Here is a 12680-nt window from a genome sequence, read left to right as displayed (position 1 = left end):
GAGCCGGTGCTCTGCAACAAGAGAAGTCACCGCAGTAAGAAGCCTGACCACCTCAACAAAGAGTAGGCCCCGCTTGCCGCAACTAGAAAAAGCCCACGCATGGCAACGAAGACCCAACAAAGCTAAAAATAAATAAAAATTTTTAAAAATAAAAATAAATAAATCCCTGCCTTGTTCCCAGTGTGGCGTATAGGCTTTGCAATGGATTAAAGGAAACTGGCCCTCTTTAGGTGCAGGTCTGATAGAGAGGGCTACCAAGGACATAGGACAAGATTTGCCTTTATAAAAATGGGAGTATCTTCATTCTGGATCTGTTCAAAAGGGATCAAAATCACCTAAGTGCAGAAAGGAAAAATGTCACAAAAGTTCAGATTACACTGCTCATGGTGATTAGAACCATTGTGGAGACAAGGTAACTTCTGAAGAGACCTCAACTTAGAGGATTTTCCTTCTAAAAATGTAGTACAAATGTGGCCAGAAACTACAGATATAGAGGCAGGTAAACCTAATATTGTAAATCTGGAAAGATGGATATAGAGATATCTCCTGAGATCTGATATTTTATGAAAAGATTTGGATGTAAAAACGTCCAGATAACTCTTTGCTTTGTTCCGTAGTTAACTTAGGGTTTTTATTTATTTATTTAATTTAAAATTTTTTATTGAAATATAGTTGACTTACAATGTAGTGTTAGTTTCAGGTGTACAGCAAAGTGATTCAGTTATACATATATAAAGATAAATATATACTTTTTTTACATTCTTTTTCATTATTATAAGATATTGAATATATTTCCCTGTGCTATACAGTAGGTCCTTGTTGGTTATCTATTTTACATATAGTATAGTGTGTATACTTTAATCCCAAACTCTGGTTTTTAAATGTATTAATTTGGGGGGCTCCAACAGTCTAACTCACAATTATAGCTGCCATTTTTCTTCATACCTTAGCTCTTAGTGAGATAAAAGATCTAAAATCCCAAATATAAACAGATTGCTCATACATTTTGTCTGATAAAGTTACATAATATAAAAATTGATATAAAATCTTTACTTTGAGACTTCACCAAGAAATGTTCAGGAAAATAACTTTTGTTGAGAAGCATACTTGAGGAATTTTCCCAGGCAGATGTTTAGAAACATTTTTATTACAGAAAATTTCTAACACATGCAATGTAAACACAGTAGTATAATGAGACCTTTTGCAACCACCCACGAGAAGCAACCACAGTTCTGATTACTTAAGAGCAATCTCTTAAATGTCCAGCATCTCCTTTGGAAAAAGACAGAGGAGTGACTTCAAGGATTATGATGAACGTAATTTTACAAATTCCTCTGTTTATTATTTGCTCATACCTTTTGCTTTTGCCGACCATTGTACCAACACATTATATAATACGTGACATGCGTATTTTGAAAAATGTAAATGAAAGGAAGAAATATATGTGGAAACAGTAAAAGTAGAATGTAAGCTTATGGAGAGTGGCAATAAAAAGAGAGAGAGAAAGTTGAGTAAAGTTAATCCCAATATTCACTCACTTTTGGTCATATCACCTATGGTGTCGATGTATACATTATACCCTTGCTCTTCAAAATATGTCTTTGGGCCAGCAGCAGACCTTCAGGCTCTACCGCACAACTATTGAATCAGAATCTGCATTTTAACAAGATGCAAAGGTGATTCAGATGAACATTCCATTTTGAGGAACACTGCTCTAGATCACAATGTGATGAAGTAATGGTGTGACTTGCCAAAGAAGAAAAAAATGGAAACTCTCTAAAACAAGACAGAACAGGGAATCAGCTATGCAATATAAAGAAATTTCTGTTGGTTCTGTAACTGTGAAATGCATCAATTATTTTATAAAGCTAGAAAGAAAAATAAAAATAAATTTTAAGTACTATTTCCTGTTTGGGGGGGGAGGAGGTCAGCATAAAATGTGGGGAAAGATGCTATGATTGACTCTTTTCAGTGCTTTTTCCTGTTCATCTTATGCCTTCTAGTAACCCTATAAGCTGTCACATAAGCTAATATTAAAAGCAACAAATTATACTTTTGTTTATTTCATTTGAATGATGATCATTAATATGTTATATACAATTGCTCTCAGATTTTATGTGTCCAATTAATATTACATAAAATGATACTTTTGTAAAGAAAACACCTAAAGGAAGCAGATGTGTGGGTTCTTGAAATGCAGCTGTTATTAAAATTAAACAATTAGCAGTGATATTTTGGAATAATTTCTTATATATTGTATAATATAATTATAAAAGTGGTTTGTCAAGAGATCTAAATTTTCTTATACTGCCACTGCTTAGAGCTATGAACAAGAAAACACTGGACATAAATTTATAAGAAAGGATATAAAATATAAAAATGAGGAAACATTTTGTATAAATATATGAGACATTGAAAAGTAAGAGAGCCTCATTTTTTTTATATATAACAAAGAAATATAAATGCATCTATATTATCCTTTTTTTTTTTTTTTTTTTGTCACTTGACCTCGTAGCATCCCCTGTCCTGGAACAACACAGATGGTGGAGCTGTGATTTAAAAAAAATTTTTTTTTACATCTTTATTGAAGTATAATTGGTTTACAATGATGTGTTAGTTTCTGCTTTATAACAAAGTGAATCAGTTATACATATACATATGCTCCCATATCTCTTCCATCTTGCGTCTCCCTCCCTCCCACCATCCCTATCCCACCCCTCAAGGTGGTCACAAAGCTCCGAGCTGATCTCCCTGTGCTATGCCGCTGCTTCCCACTAGCTGTCTATTTTATGTGTGGTAGTGTATATATGTCCATGCCACTCTCTCACTTTGTCACAGCTTACCCTTCCCCCTCCCCATATCCTCAAGTCCATTCTCTAGTAGGTCTGTGTCTTTATTCCTGTCGTACCCCTAGGTTCTTCATGACATTTTTGTTTCCTTAGATGACATTTTTCTTTTCTTAGATTCCATATATACGTTAGCATATGGTATTTGTCTTTCTCTTTCTGACTTCATTCTGTATGACAGACTCTAGGTCCACCCACCTCACTACAAATAACTCAATTCCATTTCTTTTTATGGCTGAGTAATATTCCATTGTATATATGTGCCACATCTTCTTTATCCATTCATCCGATGACGGACACTTGGGTTGCATCCATCTCCTGGCTATTGTAAACGGAGCTGCAATGAACATTTTGCTACATGACTCTTTCTGAATTATGGTTTTCACAGGGTATATGCCCAGTAGTGGGATTGCTGGGTCATATGGTAGTTCTATTTGTAGTTTTTTAAGGAACCTCCATACTGTTCTCCATAGTGGCTGTACCAATTCACATTCCCACCAGCAGTGCAAGAGTGTTCCCTTTTCTCCACACCCTCTCCAGCATTTATTGTTTCTAGATTTGTGGATGATGGTCATTCTGACCGGTGTGAGATGATATCTCATTGTAGTTTTGATTTGCATTTCTCTAATGATTAATGATGTTGAGCATGCTTTCATGTGTTTGTTGGCAGTCTATATATCTTTGGAGAAATGTCTATCTAGATCTTCTGCCCATTTCTGGATTGGGTTGTTTGTATTTTTGTTACTGAACTGCATGAGCTCCTTGTAAATTTTGGAGATTAATCCTTTGTCAGTTGCTTCATTTGCAAATATTTTCTCCCATTCTGAGGGTTGTCTTTTCGTCTTGTTTATGGTTTCCTTTGCTGTGCAAAAGATTTGAAGTTTCATTAGGTCCCATTTGTTTATTTTTGTTTTGATTTCCATTTCTCTAGGAGGTGGGTCAAAAAGGATCTTGCTGTGATTTATGTCATAGAGTGTTTGACCTTTGCTTTGATTTGAGTCTTCTCCCTTTTTTTCTTGATGAGTCTGGCTAATGGTTTATCAATTTTGTTTATCTTCTCAAAGAACCAGCTTTTAGTTTTATTGATCTTTGCTATTGTTTCCTTCATTTCATTTTCATTTGTTTCTGATCTGATTTTTATGATTTCTTTCCTTCTGCTAACTTTGGGATTTTTTTGTTCTTCTTTCTCTAATTGATTTAGGAGCAAGGTTAGGTTGGTTATTCGGATGTTTCCTGTTTCTTAAGGTAGGCTTGTATTGCTATAAACTTCCCTCTTAGAACTGCTTTTGCTGCATCCCATAGGTTTTGGGTCGTCGTATTTCCATTGTCATTTGTTTCTAGGTATTTTTTGATTTCCTCTTTGATTTCTTCAGTGATCACTTCGTTACTAAGTAGTGTATTGTTTAGCCTTCATGTGTTTGTATTTTTTACAGATCTTTTCCTGTAATTGATATCTAGTCTCATAGCGTTGTGGTCGGAAAAGATACTTGATACAATTTCAATTTTCTTAAATTTACCAAATCTTGATTTGTGACCCAAGATGTGATCTGTCCTGGAGAATGTTCCATGAACACTTGAGAAGAATGTGTATTCTGTTGTTTTTGGATGGAAGGTCCTATAAATACCAATTAAGTCCATCTTGTTTAATGTATCATTTAAAGCTTGTGTTTCCTTATTTATTTTCATTTTGGATGATCTGTCCATTGGTGAAAGTGGGGTGTTAAAGTTCCCTACTATGATTGTGTTACTGTTGATTTCCCCTTTTATGACTGTTATTATTTACCTTATGTATTGAGGTGCTCCTAGGTTGGGTGCATAAATATTTACTATTACTATAACTTCTTCGTGGATCAATCCCTTGATCATTATGTAGTGTCCTTCTTTGTCCCTTGTAATAGTCTTTATTTTAAAGTCTATTTTGTCTGATATGAGAATTGCTACTCCAGCTTTCTTTTGGTTTCCATTTGCATGGAATAACTTTTTCCATCCCCTCACTTTCAGTCTGCATGTTTCTCCAGGTCTGAAGTGGGTCTCTTATAGACAGCATATATATGGGTGTTGTTTTTTTATCCATTCAGCCAGTCTGTGTCTTTTGGTGGGAGCATTTAATCCGTTTACATTTAAGGTAATTATAGATATGTATGTTCCTATTTGTATTTTCTTACTTGTTTTGGGTTTGTTATTGTAGGTCTTTTCCTTCTCTTGTGTTTCTTGCCTAGAAAGGATCCTTTAACATTTGTTGTAAAACTGGTTTCATGGTGCTGAATTCTCTCAGCTTTTGCTTGTCTATAAAGGCTTTAATTTCTCCATCAAATATGAATGAGATCATTGCTGGGTAGAGTAATCTTGGTTGTAGGTTTTTCTCCTTCATCACTTTAAATATGTCCTGCCAGGCCCTTCTGGCTTGCAGAGTTTCTGCTGAAAGATCAGCTGTTAACCTTATGTGGATTCCCTTGTGTGTTATTTGTTGTTTTTCTCTTGCTGCTTTTAATATGTTTTCTTTGTATTTAATTTTTGACAGTTTGATTAATATGTGTCTTGGCATGTTTCTCCTTGGATTTTTCCTGTATGGGACTCTCTGTGCTTCCTGGACTTGATTAACTATTTCCTTCCCCATATTAGGGAAGTTTTCAACTATAATCTCTTCAAATATTTTCTCATTCCTTTTCTTTTTCTCTTCTTCTTCTGGAACCCCTATAATTCGAATGTTGGTGCATTTAATGTTGTCCCAGAGGTCTCTGAGACTGTCCTCAGTTCTTTTCATTCTTTTTTCTTTATTCTGCTCTGCAGTAGTTATTTCCACTATATTATCTTCCACGTCACTTACCATTCTGCTGCCTCAGTTATTTTGCTATTGATCCTTTCTAGACTATTTTTAATTTCATTTATTGTGTTGTTCATCATTGCTTGTTTCATCTTTAGATCTAGGTCCTTGTTAAATGTATCTTGCATTTTCTATATTCTATTTCCAAGTTTTTGGATCATCTTTGCTGTCATTATTCTGAATTCTTTTTCAGGTAGACTGCCTATTTCCTGTTCATTTGTTAGGTCTGGTGGGTTTTTATCTTGCTCCTTCATCTGCTGTGTGTTTTTCTGTCTTCTCATTTTGCTTATCTTATTGTTTTTGGGGTCCCCATTTTGCAGGCTGCAGGTTCGTATTTCCCGTTGTTTTTGGTGTCTGTCCCCAGTGGCTAAAGTTGGTTTAGTGGGTTGTGTAGGCTTCCTGGTGGAGGGGACTAGTGCCTGTGTTCTGGTGGATGAGTCTGGATCTTGTCTTTCTGGTGGGCAGGTCCATGTCTGGTGGTGTGTTTTGGGGTATCTGTGGACTTATTGTGATTTTAGGCAGCCTCTCTGCTAATGGGTGGGGTTGTGTTCCTGTCTTGCTAGTTGTTTGGCATAGGGTGTCCAGCACTGTAGCTTGCTGGTCATTGAGTGAAGCTGGGTGTTGGTGTTGAGGTGGAGATCTCTGGGAGATTTTCGCCATTTGATATTACGTGGAGCTGGGAGTTCTTTTGTGGGCCAGTGTCCTGAAGTTGGCTCTCTGACCTCAGAGGCACAGCACTGACTCCTGGCTGCAGCACCAAGAGCCTTTCATCCCCACGGCTCAGAATAAAAGGGGGAAAAAGTAGAAAGGAAAGAAAGAAAGAGAGAGAGAGAGAGAAAGAAAGAAAGGGAAAGAAAAAGAAAGAAAGAAAGAAAGAGAGAGGGAGAGAGAGAGGAAGGAAGGAAGGAAGAAAGGAAGGAAGGAAGGAAGAAAGAGGATAAAATAAAATAAGATATAATAATATAAAGTTATTAAAATGAAAAATAATTATTAACAAATTTTTCTTCTTATAAAGTAAAAAAAAAAAAAGATGGATAGAACCTTAGGACAAATGGTGAAAGCAAAGTTATACAGACAAAATCTCACACAGAAGCATACACATACACACTCACAAAAAGAGGAAAAGGGGAAAAAATCATAAATCTTTCTCTCAGAGTCCACCTCTTGAATTTGGGATGATTCGTTGTCTATTCAGGTATTCCACTGATGCAGGGTACCTCAAGTTGATTGTGAAGCTTTAATCCGCTGCTTCTGAGGCTGTTGGGAGGGATTTCCTTTTTTCTTCTTTGTTCTCACAGCTCCCAGGGGCTCAGCTTTGGATTTGGCCCCACCTCTGCGTGTAGGTCGCCGGAGGGTGTCTGTTCTTCGCTCAGACAGGACGGGGTTAAAGGAGCCGCTGATTCTGGGGCTCTGGCTCACTCAGGCCAGGGGGAGGGATGGGTACGGAGTGCGGGGTGAGCCTGCAGTGGCAGAGGCCAGTGTGATGTCGCACCAGCCTGAGGTGCGCCGTGCATTCTCCCGGGGAAGTTGTCCCTGGATCCTGGGACCCTGGCAGTGGCGGGCTGCACAGGCTCCCCGGAAGGTAGGTGTGGAGAGTGACCTGTGCTCACACACAGGCTTCTTGGTGGCTGCAGCAGCAGCCTTAGTGTCTCATGCACATCTCTGGGGTCCACACTGTTAGCCGTGGCTCGCGCCTGTCTCTGGAGCTCCTTTAAGCAGCGCTATTAATCCCATTCCGTGGCACACCAGGAAACAAAGAGGGAAGAAAAAGTCTCTTGCCTCTCCGGCAGGTCCAGACATTTCCCCGGACTCCCTCCTGGATAGCCGTGGTGCACTAACCTCTTCAGGCTGTGTTCACGGCGCCAACCCCAGTCCTCTCCCTGGGATCCGACCTCTGAAGTGCGAGCCTCAGCTCCCAGCCCCGCCCGCCCCAGCAGGTGAGCAGACAAGCCTCTCGGGCTGGTGAGTGCTGGTTGGCACCTGATCCTCTGTGCGGGAATCTCTCCACTTTGCCCTCTGCACCTCTGTTGTTGTGCTCTCCTCTGTGGCTCCGAAGCTTTCCCCCTCCGCCATCCGCAGTCTCTGCCCATGAAGGGGCTTCCTAGTGTGTGGAAACCTTTCCTCCTTCCCAGCTTCCTCCCACTGGTGCAGGTCCCATCCCTATTGTTTTTGCTCTGTTTATTCTTTTGCCCTACCCAGGTACGTGGGGAGTTTCTTGCCTTTTGGGATGTCTGAATTCTTCTGCCAGCGTTTAGTAGGTGTTCTGTAGGAGTTGTTCCATGTGTAGATGTATTTCTGGTGTATCTGTGGGGAGGAAGGTGATCTCCTTGTCTTACTCTTCTGCCGTCTTCCCCCTCTCCCTATCCTGACATATTTTGACTGAAAGGAGATCATTTCATCTTTTTCTCTAATATTTTTTTAACTGAAGTTGAATCTAATTTTCAAATGCAAAAATCTCAGAAATGACTTTAGTTAACAAAAATGAGATATTTCATAAGACACATGTTAATGGAAAGCCCTGTATCCTGTATGATTAATTTATAGTTAAAAGATGGAGTTGAGAGTTTTATATTCTTTCCTGCCTTTCCAAATGTTAGAAAATTTTCTTAGTGTCAAAACAGCCTAAATTACATAAATCTTTTTGTGGTAAAAATCTTAATTAGATAATTATTTTTCTAATTTCTGAACACAGTCATAAACATATAGTTTCAAAATAAGACATGTGACATTTATCTAGTTTTATACTTTACTAATATTTATTTTATTTTTAAAATCAATAAGGTAAAGACATTCTTCTCTGGAAATAAGTAAAATGCAGTGGACCATGCAAATATCTACCCATCAAATACATAAGATTCGATATTATTTTCCAAGTGAAATCTTTGCATAGAGCACAATAGAGAAGCTGAACTTACATTAATTTCTTATCATTGATATATTTATAAATATTTAAAAAAATATTTAATACATGCTAGAATCAAATATTTTATGCATATTATGCAAAAGAAGTCTTTTCATAAAAAGTATCATTTTTCATTTGAAATGAAATGCTAAGAATTCGAACAACTTTCTCCCTCAACTATATTTAAGATCTTGTTAAAAGATATCTTAACCTTAGCCTGTTATCTTGATTTCTAAGCCATTAAAATTGCCCTCTTCTCATCAGCTACTTTAGACTTGAGAAATTTCAAATTAAATGAAAATATTATTAAATCCCTTTTCCACAGAGAACAAATAATCCCTAAGTGCATCATTTAATGATGAATCTGAATAATGCACAGTAAGTTTAAGTATTGATAAGTGAATTCACATCTTGAGGAAAGTATTCTCACTCAGGCTGAAATGAATTCTTCAGCTAAGTGAAGAGCATTTTTCTCAATAGAAATTTCATTGAAAATATAGATAGATAGGTAGATAGATATTTAAGTATTCAAAATGTTCACATGACTGTTCTCCTTCTTTACCAAAGATGACAACTTTCTCATCTTAGATATTCTTTAGCAATTATGTTCACCTCACAGTGTTCATGTTAAAATCATAGCTCAAATACACTGTACTTCCTTTTAGGCATGCCCAGATGGTTGTGAAATTGCTCTTCTCAATTGTGCTTATGGTTCAGAGAATTAAGATTATCTTTTTTTTTTTTTTTTTTTTTTTTTTTTGTTTTGTTTTTTTTTTTTTTTTTTGCGGTACGCGGGCCTCTCACTGTTGTGGCCTCTCCCGTTGCGGAGCACAGACTCCGGACGCGCAGGCTCAGCAGCCATGGCTCACGGGCCCAGCCGCTCCGCGGCATGTGGGATCTTCCCGGACCAGGACACGAACTCGTGTCCCCTGCATCGGCAGGCGGACTCTCAACCACTGCGCCACCAGGGAAGCCCCAAGATTATCTTTTAATAAAACTTAAATCTAAAGAAAAGAGATTAATATTGTAAAATGGCCTGATTTTTTAAATGGAGTATAAAAAAAAAAAAGTGCTGTGACCTGCCCTTTTATTTCTGTATTTAACTTTTAAAATGTATTTATGAAGTAGTTTTGTTTCTGTTTACTCAAAATGAAATGGATTAAATGCAAAACTAACAAATATTTGCTTTTTAAAATTGGGTAAAGATCAGGAGAAGAGGCTTCCAGTGTGTCTCGAGTAAATGAAATCTGTTACATTTTGAAAGAGAACTTCACAGAATTTAAAATTTTATATTTTATTTTCAGATGTAAAATATTTAAAGGAAGAAGATGCAAATCGCAAGACTTTCACGGTCAGCAGCACACTGGACTTCCGAGTGGACCGAAGCGACGATGGCGTGGCGGTCATCTGCAGAGTAGACCATGAATCTCTCAATGCTACCCCTCAGGTGGCCATGCAGGTGCTAGAAATACACTGTAAGTAAATGCTACTCCATAACTCTTTATTTGGCACCAAATCTCTGCATCTACATTTAAAATCATTTCAAAAATTTCCCGAAGTTCCAGCAAATGTGCAGCAAAATCTATAGCCAAATGAAGTAAAACTGACCTCATTAGTATTAATCACATTCAAAGGAAAGGAGTCCTTGCTTGATTATCATTCTTGACAAGGAAGAAAAAGAAAGAAGATATCAGAAGGTTAAAACTCCTAATTATTTTCCAAATTTTGGCCAGGAAGAACAGTAATTTTGGCCGAATCAGTGAGAAGTGGAAATCTGAAAAAGCCTTGATGAACTTTCTAAATGTAATGTTATTATATGCAAACGTGGCTTACCATCTGTGCTTTTAAAATTATACTATTTTTTTTTCTATTTTTAAAAATATGCTAAGTCTTTATGAACACTGGAGCATATCTATTATGTTTTCATTATCAACATCATTATTGTTCACAAGTGATGAGAACATAAATTGGATGACTCCAGTGAGCCTGGGCAGTGCTGAATGCTTTGCTGGCATTATCTCAACTCATGTTATCTCACGTTAGGGCATCATCATAATAGCCTGATGAATAGTTACTGCTCTCTTTACTTGCAATTTATGGATAAGGACACTGAAGATTATAGTGGTTGAGTCACTTGGCCAAGTTCACACAACTAGCAAATGGTCGACTTATAATCATGACGCTTTCATATTTAGCAATGTCCTTGGGATATAGCAGGTGATCTATAAATATTTATCAAAATGAAAATGAATGAATTGAAATATGTAACAAAGTTGAAAAGAGTAGAGTACAAAGAATTTTATTTCTGAATCCTATTACTTGCCTTTTTTCAATATTAGAGATTTTTTTGTTGAGTTTGTTATCTGTGATAAATTATAGTTCAAGTTTAGATTTGTGTGTGTGATGCGAAATTACATTGAACCTTAAAATGTTAACTTTACATATTAGTCTTCTAATATGCCTCATTGTAGTCTGTTTTCATTTATTTATTCAACAAGAATGTATTGAGTACCTACTATGAAACAGGCATTCTTTTGGGCACTGGGGTTACAGAGGTGACCAAAAAAGGACAACTTTAACAAAAGAAACTGAGATTGTCTCCAAGTGTCAAACTCACCACTATGACCAAAGCAACAAACTCCAGTTCGCTTATAATACCCACTCTAGGTAGGAGTGACTGAAAAGCAAAATTAATAAATACAACATATAGGGGCTTCCCTGGTGGCGCAGTGGTTGAGAGTCCAGGAAGATCCCACATGCCGCGGAGTGGCTGGGCCCGTGAGCCATGGCCGCTGAGCCTGTGCATCTGGAGCCTGTGCTCCGCAATGGGAGAGGCCACAACAGTGAGAGGCCTGCGTACCGCAATAAATAAATAAATAAATAAAGACAACATATAGCGTGCTATGTATTAAGTCTGTAGGAAAAAAATAAAGCAGGGCGGTGATAAGGAGTGAAGTTAGAATGGAAGTCAAGGATAGTGAATGTGTGTGTGTGTATTAACATATATATATATAATGCATTTATATATAAATATATATTTTGTCACATATAGTATCACATTAAATTATATCATTACATACTATATAATAATATTATATAATATATCATTTAAATATATTATAATGTTATATTTATATGAATATATTATATAATACATTATTTATACTTTAATATATTGCATTATATATAACTATATTTAAATAAAATAATATTTTAACTAAATTAATATGTTTAAATATTCGAACAAAATATATACATACAATTCATCTGGAAGAACAAGTACAAAGGCCCTGAGATAGGAACATGTGTGTTATTTTTATGTTTCTAGAAGCAGAAAGGGTATCAGTGAGACCAGGGTAGAGTGGAAAGTAGAGAGTATCATGAGAAAAGATCAGAGAAGTACCAGGAGTACCATTCTTTTTTTTTTACTTTTTAATAGAGAAAATATCATTATTTTTTAATTATTGTTTGTTATATTTTAATTATTCTTAGTTTAGTAGTTATTAAATTATTAAAATTTTAAGAATACTTTCAATTATATTAGATTAGTTTCATTAATTTCCTTCCTGTTCTTATTGAGGCAAATTTGAAGACAAACATATTTTAGAGCCCAAACTGAGATTATTTCCAAATTTCAACATTTATTTGCAGTGAGACCTTGCAACAATTACTGAAACTGCTTGAGCTTTGATTATAAACTAGAGAATTAATTTCTGTGAGGTCCAAACTAGACAAGTTTATGGCATTCAGTAAGCCTTCAATAAATATCAGCTGTCTTCTTTCTTAGCTGGTTTGATCTCGGGTGGCCTTGACCTGCAGTGGCTTGAAGCAGGATTTTGGTTCCTGGCTAGAGATTGAGGTCAGTCAATGGCAGTGAGAGCGCTGAATCCTAGCCACCAGACCACCAGGGACTAGTGACCAGTGAAAAGGCCCTGGCCCTTCAGCTGTGTAGAAATGAATTTCCACAGAGATGGAAAGTAGTGAAGCAAGTAAAGTATTTATTAGGAGGAAAAAGAGTACAGTACATGTGGATGAACACATGGGTGGACTCAGAGAGTCATGCCATCATGGTAGTTTGAATCACTTCTATGGGGCATTTCTTCTGGGT

General features: G+C 36.8%; 1 protein-coding gene across 2 annotated transcripts in view; it reads left to right on the top strand.

The window, feature by feature from the left end:
• CADM2 (cell adhesion molecule 2) overlaps positions 1-12680 on the top strand; it is a 1061613-nt gene that overhangs the window by 924137 nt on the left and 124796 nt on the right. For both annotated transcript variants that reach the window (XM_024740847.1, XM_024740846.1), the window contains exon 5: positions 9877-10047. In XM_024740847.1, the coding sequence (XP_024596615.1) occupies positions 9877-10047 (171 nt within the window). The remainder of the gene's footprint in view (positions 1-9876; positions 10048-12680) is intronic.

Source organism: Neophocaena asiaeorientalis, unplaced genomic scaffold, assembly GCF_003031525.2.
Source record: "Neophocaena asiaeorientalis asiaeorientalis breed wild unplaced genomic scaffold, Neophocaena_asiaeorientalis_V1.1 scaffold420, whole genome shotgun sequence".
NCBI classification, from domain to species: Eukaryota; Metazoa; Chordata; class Mammalia; order Artiodactyla; family Phocoenidae; genus Neophocaena; species Neophocaena asiaeorientalis.
Note: the sequence above shows the minus strand (reverse complement) of the source record. Positions and strands in the feature narration are given on the sequence as shown.